The following is a 21,552-nucleotide window of genomic DNA, read 5'->3' on the forward strand; positions in this document are numbered from 1 at the left end:
CTTCTCTCCGCTGCTGCGCACACTGTGCTTGGGCGGGAAGGAAGTCGGAAGATGATGTCCTACTGTGATAGGTCCAGGCTGGAGTCTGGAACAATCACGGCCCGGACATCAGAAAAGTGGAGGGTGTCCCCCTGAGGAGCACCAATCGGCGCCCCTGCTGGCCGAGGGTGGGGTCAAAAACCCCACCCCACCCATACCCAGGACACAGTCCAGCGCCCGCCTAGTGGGCGAAAAATTGACATTTTTTTTTTAAAAAAAAATATCTTTCAAATTTTTCCCACGGCACACCAGGCAACATCTCGCGGCACACTAGTGTGCCGCGGAACAGTGGTTGAAAAACACTGCTCCAGAATGCCATTGGCAAAGTTTTCATGTCAAATGTTTATGGTTCTTAGTCTCAAAGCAAATTAGTGCACCTGCTTTCCTTTTCCAGATTTATCCATTGTAATGATGATTCTCCTGACCCCAATTTGCAATATGAGGTAAGCGAAAACTATTTTTCTAGACTGTTGTGTGTGTCACAGAGAGCTTAATAAGACAGCTTAATAGTTGCTTTGAAACTTACCAGAGTTTGTTTTGAACCAGGATTCCTGCATCAAATGTAATACTAAGCCTGAAATACTTAGTAAAAATGACACTAAACTCTGCTGAGAGAGTTTATCCACATAGCCCTAAACCATGTTTTAGTTATGCAAACATGAGCAAAAGCTTTACCTCCATGTTAGCATTTCCCTCTTTGTTTAAAAGAAAGCAATGTACCTAGGGCTCTATTAATCAGATTAACACTGAGGACAGTGCAAATTTCTTGGTGTTTACCTCAAATGAATTCTCTCTGTTTAAGTAATTGACTCTTGTTGCTTTGGCAGAGTTTGAACATTTTATAAAGGGTTTGTGGGGTTTTTTTTTTTTGGCAGATGTTTGTTCCTAGAGGGGGGCAAGCAGGGAGTGCAGAAACGCTCGTTTATGTTGGCCTTGCTATTCATCAGAAAAGCAGCTGCTGGGAACAACTGGGTTGTCACCTTTGGGCCTTGTTTGTGAACTTTTGGCATTATCTGGCTGGCTGTTAGTGAACACTGAATGCTGAATTAGATGGACCTTTGGCTGCTCCCTGCAAGTCAAATCTTACCTTCTTAATGGAGGCCAAAGAAAGATTTGCATATTAGTTAAGTGATTCTCACAGATAAAGAAATGTGACAAAAATCCCACTTGAGCAGCATTTCAACTACTTGGCTTGTTTGCAGAGATAATTGTGCATACAAAGACAGCCTTCTTTCTTCCAGTGACTATAAATTTCTTAATTACTGCTGATGTTGAGAGTGTTTTTTTTTTGCTAATTGATAGTTATCAAGATTTTTTCATGATTTTGTTTTTCTGCTATAGCTTGTACTCCGAAAATGGTGTGAATTGATTCCTGGGGCAGAATTCAGATGCTTTGTGAAGGAAAACAAGCTTATAGGTGAGATAGTGAGTTATGGCTCTTCTCTGCTGTTTTTAAGACTCACATTTACCGGTACATGTTTTCACAAGTGGGTGTCGTGCCTTTTTTATACAAGAATATATGGTTTGATCTGGCTACAATTCCTATTTTGTTGGTTGCTGCTGCTCCTAATTGATCATAGTGAGAGTCACTTGATACATGAGCTGCTTTTCAATAGACGTATTGCAGGTAGTTCACAACAAAGTATTACAATGAAACAAGCAAAGGTACAAATCAACAATACAGTTGTACCTTGGTTGATGAATGCCTTACGAGTCTTAACGTTTTGGCTCCCAAACGCCACAAACCCAGAAGTGAGTGTTCTGGTTTGCAAACGTTCTTTGGAACCTGAATGTCCAACGCAGCTTACGCAGCTTCCAATTGGCTCCTGCAGCCAATCGGAAGCTGTGCCTTGGTTTCCAAACATTTTGGAAGTTGAACGGACTTCTGGAACTGATTATGTTTGACTTACAAGGTATCACTGTACATCACTTTCCGTAATATCAAATAATGTTATATGATGCTAGTAGAAGATGGTGACAGTTGTTTTAGTCCTGCGTTATCTGAGCCATGTGAATATGAGTTATGTATGTTTTTGTGTCTATTATTAGTGAGTAAAAGACAGAGAGTCCTACCTTGTCAAGAGTGTTCATAGAATTGTAGAGTTGGAAGGGACCACAAGCACCACCTGGTCGACCCCCTACCGTGCAGGAATCTTGAACCCATGACCCTGAGATTAAGAGTCTCCTGCTCTACTGACTGAGCTGTGCACTTTGAGACATTCTGGTAGACTGACTCTAGGTCAGCTTTGCAGTTCAGGCTGTCTAGGATAAATCACAGTAATTTCCAGGTGACTCATGCAGCTGCTGTCCCAAAGAACTGAATGTTGTCTCTCTGCAACAGGTGTAGCTCTTCATTTCATTTAAATGATTTCCTGGCCTGGTTTAGAGCAAGTGCAGCACCCCAATATTTCTCAAGTAAAGAGAGATTGTGTGCATCAGGGATGGGGAGCCTGTGGCCCTCCAAATGTTGGGCCACCAGTTCCCATGGGCCCCTGCTAGCATGGGCAGTAGTTATAGGAGCCACAGTCCAACAACAACTCTTGGTTTGCGGGGAGCACAGGTTCCTCTTTCCTTGGCAACTGGCGAAAGTAAGGGGAAAACAACTGGGCCAGACAGCTAGCCACTCCCTCCAGGGCAGTACTGGGCTTAGTTTATGCAAGTCCTTGGTCCCATCAGTGTCTCTGCATCTCAACCAAGCCCATGCAGCTGCTCTTAGGCTTGAAATGAGCTCCTTGGAGAAAAGTGGGGCACAAATAATTCTGCATTAGCACCACCAATGAACACAACAAACCTGCTGTTTAGTTCAGTGCATTTGAACTGTGGAGATTTCTGCTGGGTGGACTTTCACAGGTAGCATCCCAGAAGGAGATTTTGTCTGCCAAGGATTAGGACTAGCTCAGTTTATTTCACTACTTTGCTGGACTGCTGTTCAGGGGGTCAAGTTATATAGCATAACAATCGCCTCTGCTTTGGTACCACTATCTTATTAAAATATTTTCTGTTTTTGTAAAATAGTTTTGAAATCATGCTGGAATCCAAGTAACTCTGAGGAAGTCACAGTACAAAATACACAATCATTTTATTTTATTTTAGCAGTAGTTCCAAATGCCATATTTTATTGCTTCATAAAAAAATATTATTTAAGAAAACCACCTAACATGGTTGATTGCATCCCATGGAATTTGTTTTCAAAAGGTCTGTCAGAGGCCTTTCTGAATGATTATGTTAGCACAGAGAATGACCAAGCAGCGAGTATTCTTTTGTTTTTTGTCTATGAAAGAAACATCACAGCAAGCGTATTTCAGACAGCTTTGCTTTCTAGTTGAATCATACATTAGCTATGGATGACTGATGTAATTTTCCTGACAGGTATATCTCAGCGAGACTACACTCAGTACTACGAGCACATCTCAAAACAAAAAGAAGAGATCTGTAGACTTACACAAGAGTTTTTCAAGAAACACATCCAGTATAAGTTTTTTGATGAAGACTGTAAGTATTCTTTGAGCTAACATTAGAAAGGAACTGGTGCTTTTTTGGAGCTAAAAAGTTTTATTTAAAGCTAGGAACACCTGTGGGGTGGAAGCAGAATTCTACATGCACCCAGAGGTATCTTTTAAAGTTCCACCTGCAGCCATTTACATAGCTGAAGTTGCTTTTTATTCAAATTTGGTTTGCTTCTTTTGCCATGTGAGAAGTTTCCCAAGAAGCTCTATAGACTTTGTTTGTTTCACATGCACATCTTCTCCCATGTCCTCATGCAGTTTGTCAGAGTGAAATTTATAGCCCTAGATTATTTTATTCAGTTTTTATGAGGTAAAGTTGTTTAAGGACAGAAGTGTTTCCGTCTTTCTTGAATGGAGATGTCTCATTTGTTCTTCAGCTGTAATGAATGCTGTTTCATTAAATCCAAACTAAGGTTGAAAAATTGATACTCTTCACTAGAGAAAAGTAGTGATATTTTAATCACTTAATTTGGAATTGATTTTTGAATTTAGAAAACTATACAAGCGGAACCCTGTGATGTAGGAGAATGTGTGTACAGAAATGCTAATTTTAACCATACTTTGGTGCAAAACAAGCCTCTCAAGGCAGCACACATGTCATAAAGGTAAAGGGACTCCTGACCGTTCGGTCCAGTTGCGAATGACTCTGGGGTTGCAGCGCTCATCTCACTTTAAAGGCTGAGGGAGCCGGGGTTTGTCCGCCTCCCCAGACAGTTTTTCCAGGTCATGTGGCCATCATGACTAAACAGCTTCTGGAGAATCATAGAATGATAGAGTTGGAAGAGACCACAAGGGCCATCGAGTCCAACCCCCTGCCAAGCAGGAAACACCATCAGAGCACTCCTGACATATGGTTGTCAAGCCTCTGCTTAAAGACCTCCAAAGCAGGGGACTCCACCACACTCCTTGGCAGCAAATTCCACTGTCGAACAGCTCTTACTGTCAGGAAGCTCTTCCTAATGTTTAGGTGGAATCTTCTTTCTTGTAGTTTGGATCCATTGCTCCGTGTCCGCTTCTCTGGAGCAGCAGAAAACAACCTTTCTCCCTCCTCTATGTGACATCCTTTTATATATTTGAACATGGCTATCATATCACCCCTTAACCTCCTCTTCTCCAGGCTAAACATGCCCAGCTCCCTTAGCCGTTCCTCATAAGGCATCGTTTCCAGGCCTTTGACCATTTTGGTTGCCCTCCTCTGGACACGTTCCAGTTTGTCAGTGTCCTTCTTGAACTGTGGTGCCCAGAACTGGACACAGTACTCCAGGTGAGGTCTGACCAGAGCAGAATACAGTGGCACTATTACTTCCCTTGCTCTAGATGCTATACTCCTATTGATGCAGCCCAGAATTGCATTGGCTTTTTTAGCTGCCGCGTCACACTGTTGGCTCATGTCAAGTTTGTGGTCAACCAAGACTCCTAGATCCTTTTCACATGTACTGCTCTCAAGCCAGGTGTCCCCCATCTTGTATTTGTGCCTCTCATTTTTTTTGCCCAAGTGCAATACTTTACATTTCTCCCTGTTAAAGTTCATCTTGTTTGTTTTGGCCCAGTTCTCTAATCTGTCAAGGTCGTTTTGAAGTGTGATCCTGTCCTCTGGGGTGTTAGCCACCCCTCCCAGTTTGGTGTCATCTGCAAATTTGATCAGGATGCCCTTGAGTCCATCATCCAGAACAGTGCACGGAAACGCCGTTTACCTTTCCACCAGAGCGGTACCTATTTATCTACTTGCACTTTGTGCTTTTGAACTCCTAGGTTGGCACGAGCAGGGACTGAGAAACAGGAGCTCACCCCGTCGCGGGGATTCGAACCGCCGACCTTCTGATCGGCAAGTGCTAGGCTCTGTGGTTTAACCCACAGCGCCACCCGCGTCCCTACACATGTCATGGGTATCTGTAAAATACATAAATCCGTTTTAAGCAATCATACTATAAAAATACAGGGAAAATAAACCACACTCAATCCAGTGTGGTTTGTGGGTTGGTTAAGTTGAGGGAGGCTGTTCTACATAGTAGTGTTTGCAACAAGTAATAATCTTTACTTTCAATCACTAAAGCTATGGGATATGATGAGAATTGCATTCCCATATGTCTAAACAGGAGGTTCTAAGGGAACCTCTGGCTGCCTTGACTGACCTTTAAAACATCCAGAGTTATTGGACTAGGAAGCACAACAGTTTACAAAGAGTTGTAATTTCATGGGCTACGCAAGAGAGCGTGGTCTGACTTCAGTCACTTAGACTTTTTCAGATATCCAGAAAATTGACTACACGACTCCCTGTTTTGGGAACAAAATTCCTTGATAATGCTTCAGAGGAAATACTTGGAGGGTCAAGAATGGTCAATGCCCTGAAGCCGTTTCCTGGGCTGAGCTACCCTGTTTTGACAAAGGAAGCCCTTTACTTATGTAGCAAATGTGTCAGTAACCAGATGATCATAAGTTCACATGGGCTGCTACTACTACAGAGAAATTTAAGCCTTCCCAAATCCAGCTGAGCACAGTGTATTTGAGCACTTACAGCCTAAGCCCATTTAACTCCCACTGATTTCAATGGGTTTTACTCTCAGTTAAGTCTGCGTAGTGTTGCAGCCTTAAGAGTTATGCAGACTCTACTGGGAAGTCCCATTTGAGTTATTTCCCTTAAACCTCCGTAACTAATAAGAATCTTATCACCCATAAATCTGCCTAAAACTTTCCAGGCTCACCTGAATCCTTTTTCAGGTGTTCTGTTCTTGATCAAAGGCAGGCGAGGAGGGTTGGGCCTGGGGGTGAGTGCCCTAGCTCTGCCCCATGTTGGCCTTCCAGCTCCTTTCCCACTTCTAGAAGCCAAAGACCTGAAGCTTGTCAAAGCTCCCCAAACACTTTTTGAACCCTGGAAAACCAGGCTTTTAAACTGCCTAGGGAGCCTCCATGAAACTCGCCTTCCATGAGGATGAGGAATGAAGTGAATGTTCCCCTCCCACTGCCTTCTCTCATTTACCTTGACCTGGAATGCAATGTCTGAAGACCCCTTAAACCAGTGTCTTTCATCACATCTTTTGGTAGTGAATATCATCATTTAATTTATGTGCTAGTTAAGTGGAAAGTACTGAATCTCCTGCCAATCAACTTAATTGCTGATTGTTTCCCCCTCAAGTGTTAATAAGAGGTTGCAAAATACTTTTCTCTCCACTCACACAAAGTCTTTTCAGTTTCTTTCAACCCCTGTCATGTCCTCCTTTGGTCATTTGTCTCTCTCTCTTCATAATTAAAAAGCCCAACACCCTTCTGCTCTTCCTTATAGGGAACGTGTTCCTGCTTCTCGATCACTTTGCTTGCCTGTTTCTGTACCCTTTTCAGTTCTGTAATATTTGGTTTCGCCATGGAGTGACTAGAACTGTCTATGCTTACTTAGTAATTCAAATACAGTCACACCATGGATCTAAACAAAAAGTCATGCCACATGGTGATGACCACTAGCCTACTTAGATGAGTTCAAGCAGAAATTTCATCGCTGATGGCAGACCTATCTCTTCCATGAACCGATCAGCCATGACAGCCTTATCTCCCCAATTATTGGTGTGCATCATTTCCTCAGAGCAGCTCTCAAATGAGCAGCAACTAAGTACAGAAATTCAAAAAACATAAGAATACTTGCAAATTACCTTATTAATAAGTAAATAAACATAATAAACTAGCAATTCATGCTACTTTGAATATAACAACACCAGTAAACTGGCTTAATCCAGCAGTTTAGAAGAGGTAGTAGGTATGGCCACACTCTTCTGTGTGCATTCTCATGTGCACATACAGGCATGCAGCCCCCTCGCTCCATGGCTGTTCTGTGCAAATCAGGGTGATTGTCAATCTGTATCCCATCAGGGCGCTAGAGTAGATATAAATATTTAAACCCATCCCAGCATTGTGAATACTTATTCCCCCAACCCCAATTTGTGCTGCCACTGCCAAAATTGGAGGGGTCTTGGGGTGAGCAGAAAAAAATAATTGGGAGGCCAAATGAGACCTCGTAGCCAGGTTTTAGCCTCCTGTGACTAAAAGCTAAACAGGAGGAAGAATAAAACCTCACACACCATTACATGTACATGGCCAGATAAATCTGCATTTCGCAAAGGCGACATGGGGTTCTCCACAGTTTGCCAATGTACGTTGACAGGCAGCCGCACCTCTCGCTTGTGGTAGCAGCTTTTTCCAGGCTTATAGGGGAAGATAGGCAGAGCTATTTTCTCTCTGTCAACAACCTCTATGTGAAGAAGCAGAGTATTTGTGAGCAGCAGCTGCTGGGGAGAAAGTGGGAATGGCTGATACTCGCAAGCCCTGCTTAGGACATTCCAAGGCATCTGGTGCCACAGTGAGAATTGCTAGGCGAGGGGGATCTTGGTTTGATCCAGCAGGGCAGTTCTCATGCTTGCAGAAGGCAAGTTGTTTTTATTAGTGTAAAATGTGAGTAAGCTCACCGTCGTTTGTGTAGACCACTGAGGAGGGTCTGAACTTCTTAAAAAGTATTGCGGCTCCATCTTGCATCACCCAGCAGGGCTCTCTACTTTGCCACTGCAGTAGCAGGAGAAGCCCCAGGAGACAAGGGACCCACACTGGCAAAGCAATCCAGCAGAGCAGCTGCCACCATATCTGCAGGCCCATCACTCATGCAGACCTAGGGCAGCCTCGCTCCCTCCTACAGAAGGCCCTGTTGGGGGCTTTCCAGGGACTGCTGCTAGAGAGGAGCTCATCAAGGGCAAGAGCCAGGCGTTTCATGCCAGTGGAGTGATGTCACTCGGCAGGTGGAGACCATTTGGGGCTGGATGACAAGAGAGGTCTGCCTCGTACAAGCTCCCCATCCCCACGCGTGCTGGATTGGGGGTTTGGATTGTGCTCTCAGTTGTCCTGGTTTTCTGGGAAGGATGAAGTTCATGGGAAGAGGCGGAGTGTGTCCTCCTCCTGCTTGGCCCAACACATCTCACTTACCCTTTCACAGCACCGCAAGAACCCATGTTTGTTTCAGTGTAACATAATAAGAGCACCTTCAGTTCTAAGAAGGCCTAAAAGCAAAAAATTTGAAGTGGTTTTCAGGTTTTGCTTAGTAAACCTATTAATCTTGCCTCTTCTCTTCTCTTTCCCTCCCCTCCCCTTTTCTTTTTCCTTCTTTAATTTTTCTAGTTGTGTTTGATATCTACAGGGACAGCATGGTAAGTCAACTCTTTGGTTTGTAATGCTTTATTATTTTTATTCTGTGTAAAATTTTGACTATGGTCTCCTTGGCAAAGCAGTATTTTATTCTGCTTTTCAAAAAATAAAAATTTTTAGTGTACAGTAATAAAACAGTTGCCATGATCTTATGCAGGGTACCCATCAATAAGCATGAATAGTACATATCCAAGTGTGCTGCAGGCACACTGGTTCTGTGAGTTCCCAGTGGGATTTTTCATTTTTTCTTGAAACAATATTGTAGAATTTTTGGTATTTATCTTAAGCAGAAACCTGGTTCCAGTCACCACTGAATTGGAGTGATTTTGCAGTCTTTAATACAATTAACGCCTGGAAATGTGGGTTTTCAACATATGAATGTAGAAATTGCAGTTTGTGTTGCTGCAAGGGAATGAATGGCTGTTCGTTAAATTCTAAAACACAAGCTCTACTTCATCATTCTCTGTAATACCTTGTTAAGATTTGCTGGTGCCCTATTTGGGGATGGAGACAATATTGGCAGGTCTGCATAATCATAGCCAGTCATTCTATCCTGCACTTCAACTGTTCCAAGCAAATCTACTACGGTATTGAAAGCCCTCCTGGCTCATACCTGCCAGAACGGAAGATGGGGCAGGCAAATTTCTCTTTATTTTTTGATATGCCAGCTCCAGTCTGGTATAGGGGATGGGTCCAATCCCTCTCACAGGATCTACACCACTGGCACCTGCCTCTGTCTCAAAGCACCACAGGGGACTGCTAGCAATGGTTCTTTACTCATGGGACGATGCTGGAGCTTTTGCTGCAGCGGCTAAAAAGTTCACATTTCACATTAACCATGGATTTTGGTGGACCAGTTTTCTATCAACATGGAATCTATAATGCTGACTTGCTATATAATTAAATGTGGTCAAATTCCACATGTTGTATATGTCTGTAATGGCAGGGCAAGTCCATCTTCTATGGGAGTGGGCAGTGGCTTCTTTCTCATGCTTAAAATCAATATGGCATTAAGTAATGTGTGATGTATTTATGTAAAACAAAATAGTATCTGTATCTGTTACTTGGATATACCTTGGGAGTGTGAGAATTGTCATGTGCTCAGAGAGCCTGTCTTCTGAGGGTCATACTTGCGGTTTCACAATGCTGGAAGCTGCCCAGTAATTAAGTGTTTTGAGAAGTAGGTTAGGACCTTACTGGATCAAATGGCAAAATAAAAGGATAAGCATGATATATGAAACAGCCTAATGTGCAAAACACATGGTATGGCTTTGGGGGCCTTTTAAAAAATAAAATATTGTCAACTGCATCTCCAGACTATTAATGGCTACTAGTCATGATCGCTGAGCCGCTTCCCTGATCTGGGCATCATTGCTCTGCAGGGGGTAGCAGCAGGAGAGACCTCTGGTCCTCATGTCATGTTTGTGCTTCCTGCGAAAATCTGGTTGGCTACTGGAGGGAAACAGGATGCTGAGCTAGATAAATGTTCTGGTAAGCCTGGCTCTCTAAAGCAGGCACAGGCAAACTCGGCCCTCCAGATATTTTGGGACTACAACTCCCATCATCCCTAGCTGACAGGACCAGTGGTCAGGGATGATGGGAGTTGTAGTACCAAAACAACTGGAGGGCCGAGTTTGCCTGTGCCTGTTCTAAAGTGTGTGCGTGCTTGTTTCTGTTTGTGTCTCTGTGTTTGTCCAGTACAGGGGTCCCCAAACTTTTTAAACGGGGCCGGTTCACGGTCCCTCAGACACTGTTGGAGGCTGGACTATAATTTGAAAAAAATAACACTGCACATATTTTATTTGGAGTGCACACAAAAAACAGGAAAAACAATACAATATTTAAAATGAAGAACGATTTTAATCAACATAAACTATAAGTATTTCAGTGGGAAGTATGGGCCTGCTTTTGGCTAATGAGATGGTCAATATCGCTAATCCTCGTCCCTACAACCCAGCCTGCACATGGATCTCCCTCACCCCCATGGCCCAGTCTACATGCAGGCCTTACATGCCCCCATCCCCACAACCCAGCTGGTACACGTCTCCCTAACCCCCACCCACCACCCCCAGCTTGCACGCCTGTCCTCCAACCCCAAATCCCCATGCGCTAGCCTGCCCGCGCACTTTTCCCTAGCCCCGATCCTCATGGTGCAGCCTGTCTGCGTGTCGCCCATCCTCATGACTCACTGGGGGGGGCAATTCAGGGCCACCCCTCCTCTGGAAGGCGCAGTCGGCGAAGACAGCATTCTTTCCCATGCAGAATATATTTGCACCATTGGCATGTGCGGAGGAACAAGGCGAGCTTGCGGAGAGGGCAGCACCTCCTTGGATGGGCTGGATCTGACCATCACTGCCTTGCCTGCACACGCCTCCCCCTCACTTCCTTTCCAGGGCATGGCCACCTGTCCTATAGCATGGGAATGCAGCTGACTGCAAAAGGATTCCCCCGCCCTGCCTGTTCTCCCTTGAATCTCCCCCACCTCACACACACACACACACACACACGCTTCCTGACCTGCTTTTCTGGCGATTGGGGGCCCCAGGCAAGGCAGCAAGGCAATTGGAGTTGGGCCCACTCCTCACTGAGCAAGTCTACTGACCCCTTCCCTCTGCTTGTTGCTTTCCGCCCCCGCCTGGCCCCCTTCGCAGCGTCCACAAGCAGGCTGGACAATTAGGTGTTAGTGGGTGGGGAGGTCTATAAGGCAGCCGGAGGTGAAACAGAATGGGATCGTGTCCATTTCAGCTCCCCGAGAGCTCAGTCTCTTGCTGGCGCTGCACAGCACCCACCCCTGCGCCCGCCCATCTTCCCAGCCTGACTGCTGATCCGTGTCAGATGAGACCCACTTTGCAGATGGCTTGAGCTCAGTGCAGTTTCCCCAGACTTTATCCTTCTCCTCCTCCCCCAAGAATCCTGGTGCGGAAAGGAAAGGAAAAGGAGGGGACTGAAAATCCAGCATCTTCCAAATAAGTCACCCTTATCTGCTTGTGCGTTACCAGGAGAGCCTTTTTGGAGACATGCTGGATCAAGGAGAAATTCCTTACGCTGGGGAGCCATATTTGCTGCTTGGCGCGGCTTCGCCGGCTGGGTTCTTGTGATGATGGCAGCGTCGCCCCCTGTCCAGAGGCGTCCGTGGCTTTGGATTGGCTGCAGGAGTTTCCTGCTGCCAATGTGAAGCCGCAGCAGCATTGCGGAAGTCAGTCCCTTTGTGGCGAGGCGCCACGGCTTCTTCTCAAGGAAACACCATGCCGATTTAGCTCAGTGCATGGGGACTGACCAAGCGGGAATAACGAGCCTGGTGGGCCAGACCCGGCCCGCAGTCCGTAGTTTGAAGATGCCTGGTCAAGTACATTGTATACTCCTTTTCCCTCCCTCCCTCCAGTTTTCATCTTCTCCTTTCTCTTTACAGCTTTTCTGGGTGGGTGGTAAGGGAACAGTGTTTGGGGGCGTCTTGAAACGGAAGTGTCTTGAGAATTGTTCATAAAACACCCCAGTTGTTCTTCATTAGTTAAGAAGGCTCCTTGCTGGATCCAGCCAAAGGCCCATGCGCTCCAGAATCCTGTTCTCACACTCACCAGCCAGAGGTCTATGAGAAGCCACAAGCAAGGCCTTCTTCTCCATGAATTTCTAATTTAATTTTGTTGAAGTACCAATTGATAAAACGATTGAAAGAAGTATCAAAAACAGAGAAACATGCAGGTTTGAACCAATGCACGGTGGCAGTTAATGCCCGTCACTTTTTAAACAGAATCAAATGGGTCAAGTGTATATGCAGTTCTGGCCACATATATTGAAAGCTGTATTGTGCCACTTTAACAGTCATGGCTTCCCCAAAAGAATCTTGGGAACTGTAGTTTCTTATGGGTGCTAAGAGTTATTAGGAGAGCCCTATTCCCCTCACAGAGCTATATTGCTCGAAGCTCCCTGGCAAGAGGGATTGATGGTGAAACCACTTTCAGCACCTTTAACCAACCCCTTTTTTGTGGAAAGCCATGGCAGCTTTCCTCAGAGCAGCCGATGGCTGATCTACCTCTGAGCCTGTTCCACCAAGATTAGTGGATTTACAAGCAACTATATTTAGGTTTGGGCTATAAATGTCTGCAGTGAACCTTGGCATGGCAAACGGGGCTCTGTGGGCACAATGGAGCTTTTGGAGAAGCATTTCAGCTATGTGAATGTTTGAAAAAAGATGTTTGTGCAGATTGATTATTAAACTTTAAAAGTGGCTATATAAATGAATCTCTAGTGGAAGGTTTTCCTCTATCAGGAATAATCTTGAATAGTAGTCAAAAAAGTGTGGCTATTAACAACATTGTGATGTCAAAAATAGACAGAAAAATGTGCTTAGCTGCCTAGAATTTATTGGAGCGATCATATTTACTTGTACTTTCTGTATTCATTACTGGGTTGTGGAAACCTGCAATTGAGCAGCATTATCTTCTGAGTCTGCTGCTGCAGAGCAAAGGTGTTTGGTGGCTTATATTGCTAGATGATGATGATAAAAATAAAAATATAATTTATCTTCCTCAGCCACTCTGGGCGGCTCCCAACAGAAAATAAAAAAACACAATAAAACATCAAACATTAAAAACTTCCCTAAACAGGGTTGCCTTCAGATGTCTTCTAAAAGTCAAAATAAAAAAATTCCTTCCAGTAGCACCTTAAAGACCAACTAAGTTAGTTTTTGGTATGAGCTTTCGTGTGCATGCACACTTCTTCAGATACAGATGTGTATCTGAAGAAGTGTGCATGCACACGAAAGCTCATACCAAGAACTAACTTAGTTGGTCTTTAAGGTGCTACTGGAAGGAATTTTTTTATTTTGACTATGGCAGACCAACACGGCTACCTATCTGTTTCTAAAAGTCAGATAGTTGTTTATTTCCTTGACATCTGATGGGAGGGCGTTCCACAGGGTGGGCGCCACTACCAAGAAGGCCCTCTGCCTGGTTCTCTGTAACCTCACTTCTCGCAGGGAGGGAACCTCCAGAAGACCCTCAGAGCTGGATCTCAATGTCCGGGCTGAAGGATGGGGGTGGAGACACCCCTTCAGGTATACTGGGCCAAGGCCATTTAGGGTCTTAAAGGTCAGCACCAACACTTTGAATTGTGCTCGGAAACGTACTGGGAGCCAATGTTGGTTTTCAGGACCGGTGTTATATGGTCTCGGTGGCCACTCCCAGTTACCAGTCTAGCTGCAGCATTCTGGATTAGTGGTAGTTTCTGGGTCACCTTCAAAGGTGGCCCCACGTAGAGCACATTGCAGTAGTCCAAGCAGGAGATAACTAGAGCATGCACCACTCTGGCAAGACAGTCTGTGGGCACGTAAGGTCTCAGCCTGCGTTCCGGACAGAGCTGGTAGACACAAAATTGACGTGTGCCTCCATTGACAGCTGTGAGTCCAAAATGACTCCTGGGCTGTGCACCTGGTCCTTCAAGGGCACAGTTACCCCATTGAGGACCAGGGAGTCCCCCACACCTGCCCGCCCCATCCCCCGAAAACAGGACTTCTGTCTTGTCAGGATTCAATCTCAATCTGTTAGCCGCCATCTATTCTCCAACCACCTCGAGACACTCACTCAGGACCTTCAGAGCCTTCACTGGTTCCAATTTAAATGAGAGCTTGAGCTGGGTATCATCCGCATACTGATGAACTTTCAGCCCAACCCCCCCTCTTTCAGTGGGTCTGGGAAGGCTCCCTCACAGAGGGATGCATTCAGCACCCCACAGAGTCCATCACCCAGTACTTCCCAGCTTGCTTTTATGAGCCAGGATGGGCAAGGATCAAGGAGACAGGTGGTTGGTTTCACTCGTCCAAGCAGCCTGTCCACATCCTCGGAGGTAACAGATTGGAATTTATCCCATGCAACTTGACTAGACAGGACTCTAGCACTCTCCCACCCTCGCCCTCCAGGAGAACATCTGCCATGACCTGAAGCAGCTTGGCCAGGGAATCCTTGGTGCAGCAGGGAGGTTAGTACACCAAAAGGAATCCTGTACTGTCCCTATTGCCCAACTTCCAGAACATGCACTAAGAAAACTGGGTCTTCCCAATAGGATGCCTGGTGTAAGCTAATGACTTCCTAAAAATCACTGCAACCCCCCCCTCCCCGCCCACATGACCTGTGCAGAAGAGAAACCTGGTGGACATGCAGCGGCAAGAACAGGCCCATCTGCTTCATCCAACCAAGTCTCTGTTACACATGTCATGTCAAGTCCTCCATCCCCGATAAAGTCATGGATGGCAGTGGTCTTGTGAATCATTGACCTAGCATTGCACAGCAGCACCTTCAGGTCATGTGGGTCTCCCTTGCTGATTCCAATATCCTTCTGGTGAAGACCAGACCCGGAGGCAGGGATAGTCCTCCAATAACGACTAAACCTGCCTCCTCGGTAATGACATGGTCTGGTCCTGGCGTAACTCCTCTTATTCGTGATCACTGAGATCAGGTGTCCCAGTGCATCCCACCCCACATGGAACCTGCCCCAGTCATTCTGTTGGCTGGGGCCCAATTCCAGGCAGCCCTGACCCTCTCCCTTCAAGAACCAAATTTGTTGATTTTGCTTAATCATGTCTGACTCTTCGTGATCCCCTGGACCAGAGCATGCCAGGCCTTCCTGTCTTCCACTGCCTCCCGCAGTTTGGTCAAACTCATGTTCGTACCTTCAAGAACACTGTCCAACCATCTGGTCCTCGTCCCCTTCTCCTTGTGCCCTCAATCTTTCCCAACATCAGGGTCTTTTCCTTCTTTTTTTAAAAAAATAATTTTTATTAAAATTTCCATTTTAACAATCCAATCAAATCACATTAAAAATTCCAAATTATACAAATACATATCGTATAGTCCAATTATTCTGCCAAATTATAATTGGGGGGGGGGCTTCCCATGCTTCAAGTTCAGTGGGGTTCTAATCATATGTTTCTACTGCCTTGAGTTTCCAATAGTTCCTTCTTTAAATCTTCCTGTTGTTATCCTTCCTTCCCAACATCAGGGTCTTTTCCAGGGACCAAATACAAACTATATAAAACGATAGAAACTAATTTAAAAAAAACCAAAACAAAGCACAATTCACAGTTATACTGAAAATTAAACTAATCCCCAGCCCCAACTAATCGTTTAATTCACCCCCAACATAGCAAAAACCAGACCATAAAACTGTAATTTAAAATGCCACAAATTAAAAACTATTTTAAAACATTTAAAAGCATTTTTGACATTTGCCTCAACCCCAGAGTTGTTCCAGTGAGTCTGGGCTGTTCAGCACTCTCATCTGGGCAATCTTGCTGAACCTTGTTTGTTTGTTCTGAAGTATTGGCAATCGTTCAAGGCCACCAAAGGAATGTTCCAAAGGAAGGTACGGATAGGAATTGGAGAAACATTGTGGTTGGAACTGTAGAACTTCCTTGTCCATTCAACATCTCTGTAAGTGATCTTTGATACTGGAGCTTCCATCTGCCTGAGTCAGATGGGTCATAACTGTGGACGGACTGATGCTATTTTGTGTGGCTTCCGCCCCTTAGAATCCTGAGCATCCCAGTTTTCATTTAAAAGGAAGAAATCTGTTGTGGCAGCAGAGATAAGTTTAAATGATGTGTGCTGGCAAAACTTTGGCATAGTCATGAACACTGGGAAGAGTGGCCTGCCTACCCACGTTCTAAATGATGTAGAAATCTTCCTGCCAAAGCCTCTAAAATGGTTTAGACGGGCAAACTGCATACAGCTGTTTTAACACTTTGCACTTCATCAAGCTGAAGACGGAGACCTATCACACCAAAGGGTCAAAATTTCCTAGCCGCTGATTCTTTTTGTGACCAAATTGGTTTTATCTTTTCTTTAAATTGTTTTTATTAAGGATTTTCTTGGGTTACAATAGTACGAACATTGTCTCTGCTTTCATATCATAAAGTCCTTTCTATTGATCAGTTATGTTTGATGTGAGACTTTAATGTTGTATACAGTATAAGGCAAGGGGGGAGAGAGCGGCGGGAGAAGCAGGCAGTAGTCTGCATGGTGAAAGTGTGAGGTTTTTGTGTCAGCATCACATGGGTAGGCTTTCTTTCTATTCATGTATTTGTTTTCATTGGCGTAAGAGAGGTTGGGGCCTGTGATTGCTTGCTTTCAGCTGACTGCAGTGAGATTTGTTTGCATGTGTGAGGGGCAGGAGGAGCTGTTGTGTCAAGGTAGCCATGTCAATCTGTATGGCTGTCTGGTGGGTTGTTGTCTTGTTGGGCTGTGTATGTAATAAAGGAGAGCCACACGGGGGTGAAGGCATCCTCTTTTATTTGTCCTCGTGTTAGTTTCAGTTTGTGGGTTAGCTTTATCTTGTTTTACCAGTACAACAGGGATCCAAAATGTGGACTTTGCCTGATTTATTTAAGTGACAGCACCCTTTCACGTCTAGTACATGCATGCATGGAAAGACTGCAAAAGACAGTGGCTTGCCGTTTTGTGATATAGGCAAGAATTGTCTTGCTACATCAGGCTGAAGCCACAATATTCTGACTCCAGCAGCGTCCAGTCAGATACTTTAAGAACAGGGGCAGCCAGGGTAGTGCCCTCAGGATTTTGTGGCCTGCAGCTCCCATTCGCCTCTGCCAGCATGCTAAATGGTCAGTCATGATAGGAGTTGAAGTCCACAACGTTTGGAAGGCATCCCTGTGGAAGTTCTCTTAATAAGCCTGGCTCACAGGTAGCAGCCACCCCTCATTGTTTGGTATTAGCACCTGCTATCCAGATGCTATTTAGCTGTCATGGCTCATAGACACCAATAGGTCAATCCTCCTTAAGTCAACCTCCACATATGTTTTAATTGTTAATGTGTGGTTTCCTGAACTCCTTAACCAGCCTTGCTTCCACCCCACCAGATCAGATAGCCATTGTGTTAATGAACTGAACCCCACATGAAAATTAGCGAAAGCATGTGGGTCAACATTCCATTTAAAAGGCTTTCTTTATGTTGTCCTATATAAATAGATTTATGTTTTGCTTCTGCCATTTTTCTTCTGCAGGGTAGAGTGTGGTTAATTGATTTTAATCCATTTGGCGAGGTAACAGATTCTCTACTATTTATGTGGGAAGAGCTGAGGTCTGGAAATGGTTTGAAAGATGACGAGAGTGAAGGTGGAGCCATGGAACAGGTAACAGATGGGGGGGAACACATGGAATGTGACTGGAAATATAATTAAGCAGGTCTTCCTGGCTTCTGTATATGTACCTGGATGCAAGGATTCATTATGCTGTGTTCATACATCTGTGGAAGATATTGTGTCTTGTTTAAATGAATACATGGACTTTCCATTGATTTTGAACTGCAGAGATAATAAGTGCTACTGGGCAGAGTCTGTTTTCTGCTCATAGGTTTGCTTTTCAAAGTGATTCATCTATCCGCAAGCATCCTCTGGCAGGGCCATCTTGCTGCATTACCAGTTCCAGGTGTATGCGCTGATGGGACTGTTGTTGTTGTTTAGTTGTTTAGTCGTGTCCGCCTCTTCATGACCCCCTGGACCAGAGCACACCAGGCACTCCTGTCTTCCACTGCCTCCCGTAGTTTGGTCAAACTCATGCTGGTAGCTTTGAGAACACTGTCCAACCATCTCGTCCTCTGTTGTCCCCTTCTCCTTGTGCCCTCCATCTCTCCCAACATCAGGTTCTTTTCCAGGGAGTCTTTTCATCTCACGAGGTGGCCAAAGTCTTGGAGTCTCAGCTTCAGGATCTGTCCTTCCAGTGAGCACTCAGGGCTGATTTCCTTAAGAATGGATAGATCTTCTTGCATGGGACACTCAAGAGTCTCCTCCAGCACCATAATTCAAAAGCATCAATTCTTCGGCAATTAGCCTTCTTTATGGTCCATCTCTCACTTCCATACATCACCACTGGGAAAACCATAGCTTTAACTCTACGGACCTTTGTCAGCAAGGTGATATATCTGCTTTTTAAGATGCTGCCTAGGTTTGTCATTGCTTTTCTCCCAAGAAGCAGGTGTCTTTTAATTTCGTGGCTGCTGTCACCATCTGCAGTGATCATGGAGCCCAAGAAAGTAAAATCTCTCACTGCCTCCATTTCTTCCCCTTCTATTTGCCAGGAGATGATGGGCCCAGTGGCCATGATCTTGTTTTTTTTTATGTTGAGCTTCAGACCATATTTTGTGCTCTCCTCTTTTACCCTCATTAAAAGTTTTTTTAATTCCTCCTCACTTTCTGCCATCAAGGTTGTGTCATCTGCATATCTGAGGTTGTTGATATTTCTTCTGGCAATGTTAATTCCGGCTAGGGATTCATCTAGTCCAGCCTTTCGCATGATGAATTCTGCATACAAGTTAAATAAGCAGGGAGACAATATATAGCCTTGTTGTACTCCTTTCCAAATTTTGAACCAATCAGTTGTTCCATATCCAGTTCTAACTGTAGCTTATTGTCCCACATAGATTTCTCAGGAGACAGATGAAGTGATCAGGCACTCCCATTTCTTTAAGAACTTGCCATAGTTTCATAGAATCATAGAATCATAGAGTTGGAAGAGACCACAAGGGCCATCGAGTCCAACCCCCTGCCAAGCAGGAAACACCATCAGAGCACTCCTGACATATGGTTGTCAAGCCTCTGCTTAAAGACCTCCAAAGTAGGAGACTCCACCACACTCCTTGGCAGCAAATTCCACTGTCAAACAGCTCTTACTGTCAGGAAGTTCTTCCTAATGTTTAGGTGGAATCTTCTTTCTTGTAGTTTGGATCCATTGCTCCGTGTCCGCTTCTCTGGAGCAGCAGAAAACAACCTTTCTCCCTCCTCTATGTGACATCCTTTTATATATTTGAACATGGCCATCATATCACCCCTTAACCTCCTCTTCTCCAGGCTAAACATGCCCAGCTCCCTTAGCCGTTCCTCATAAGGCATCGTTTCCAGGCCTTTGACCATTTTGGTTGCCCTCCTCTGGACACGTTCCAGTTTGTCAGTGTCCTTCTTAGATTTTAGATCTGGTCCTAACCAATGTTGATGACCTGGTTAGTGGGGTAGAAGTGGAAGGATCATTAGGCGCGAGTGATCATGCTCTTCTGAAGTTTACTATACAGCGGAAAGGAGCAGTCAAGCATACTAGGACTCAATTTCTTGACTTTAAGAAAGCCGACTTCATAAAACTTAGGGAAGTGCTGGGTGAGATCCCATGGACAACAATACTAAAAGGAAAGGGAGTTCATGATGGCTGGGAGTTTGTTAAGAGGGAGATACTAAAAGCACAACGTCAGGCAATACCAATGAGACGGAAACATGGAAGGTGCCTAAAGAAGCCAGGGTGGCTATCTAAAGAACTTTTAACTGAATTAAGATTAAAAAAGGATGTGTACAAAAAATGGAAAAGGGGGGAAACCACCAAAGAGGAATTCAAACAAATAGCCAGCACATGTAGACACAAAGTCAGAAAAGCTAAAGCACAGAATGAACTCAGGCTTGCTAGAGAGGTTAAAAGCAACAAAAAAGGCTTTTATGGGTATGTTCGTAGCAAAAGGAAGAACAAAGAAACTGTGGGGTCACTCAGAGGAGAAGATGGTGAAATGCAAACAGGGGACACAGAAAGGGCTGAACTACTCAATGCCTTCTTTGCCTCAGTCTTCTCAGATAAAGAAAACAATGCCCGACCTGAAGAATTTGGAGCAAATGATTCAGCAAAGGAAACACAGCCCAGAATAACTAAGGAGATAGTACAAGAATATTTGGCTAGTTTAGATGTATTCAAGTCTCCAGGGCCAGATGAACTGCATCCAAGAGTATTAAAAGAACTGGCAGATGTGATCTCAGAACCACTGGCAGTCATCTTTGAGAATTCCTGGAGAACAGGCGAAGTCCCGGTAGACTGGAGGAGGGCAAATGTTGTCCCTATTTTCAAAAAGGGGAAAAGAGAGGACCCAAATAATTACCGCCCAGTCAGTCTGACATCAATAGCAGGGAAGATTCTGGAGCAGATCATTAAGCAAACAGTCTGTGAGCACCTAGAAAGGAATGCTGTGATCACCAATAGTCAGCATGGATTTCTGAAAAATAAGTCATGTCAGACTAACCTGATCTCGTTTTTTGACAGAATTACAAGCCTGGTAGATGAAGGGAACGCAGTGGATGTAGCCTACCTTGATTTCAGCAAGGCATTTGACAAGGTGCCCCATGATATTCTTGTAAAGAAGCTGGTAAAATGCGGTCTTGACTATGCTACCACTCAGTGGATTTGTAACTGGCTGACTGACCGAACCCAAAGGGTGCTCATCAATGGTTCCTCTTCATCCTGGAGAAGAGTGACTAGTGGGGTGCCACAGGGTTCTGTCTTGGGCCCGGTCTTATTCAACATCTTTATCAATGACTTGGATGATGGACTCAAGGGCATCCTGATCAAATTTGCAGATGACACCAAACTGGGAGGGGTGGCTAACACCCCAGAGGACAGGATCACACTTCAAAACGACCTTGACAGATTAGAGAACTGGGCAAAAATAAACAAGATGAATTTTAACAGGGAGAAATGTAAAGTATTGCACTTGGGCAAAAAAAATGAGAGGCACAAATACAAGATGGGTGACACCTGGCTTGAGAGCAGTACATGTGAAAAGGTTCTAGGAGTCTTGGTTGACCACAAACTTGACATGAGCCAACAGTGTGACGCGGCAGCTAAAAAAGCCAATGCAATTCTGGGCTGCATCAATAGGAGTATAGCATCTAGATCAAGGGAAGTAATAGTGCCACTGTATTCTGCTCTGGTCAGACCACACCTGGAGTACTGTGTCCAGTTCTGGGCACCACAATTCAAGAAGGACACTGACAAACTGGAACGTGTCCAGAGGAGGG

At 44.8% G+C, this 21,552-nt stretch overlaps 1 protein-coding gene across 3 annotated transcripts in view; it reads left to right on the forward strand.

Annotated features, from left to right (window-relative positions):
• The window catches only part of CDC123 (cell division cycle 123), a 51,002-nt gene that overhangs the window by 14,629 nt on the left and 14,821 nt on the right, over positions 1-21,552 (forward strand). The window contains exons 7-11 of one of the 3 annotated variants that reach the window (XM_082240156.1): positions 434-482; positions 1,381-1,456; positions 3,409-3,531; positions 8,697-8,725; positions 17,734-17,862. In XM_082240156.1, coding sequence (XP_082096282.1) covers positions 434-482; positions 1,381-1,456; positions 3,409-3,531; positions 8,697-8,725; positions 17,734-17,862 — 406 coding nt within the window. The remainder of the gene's footprint in view (positions 1-433; positions 483-1,380; positions 1,457-3,408; positions 3,532-8,696; positions 8,726-17,733; positions 17,863-21,552) is intronic. The other 2 variants (XM_082240158.1, XM_082240157.1) reach the window with 2 other exon arrangements.

This window comes from Podarcis vaucheri, assembly GCF_965113315.1.
Source record: "Podarcis vaucheri genome assembly, chromosome: 10".
Classification (NCBI taxonomy): Eukaryota; Metazoa; Chordata; class Lepidosauria; order Squamata; family Lacertidae; genus Podarcis; species Podarcis vaucheri.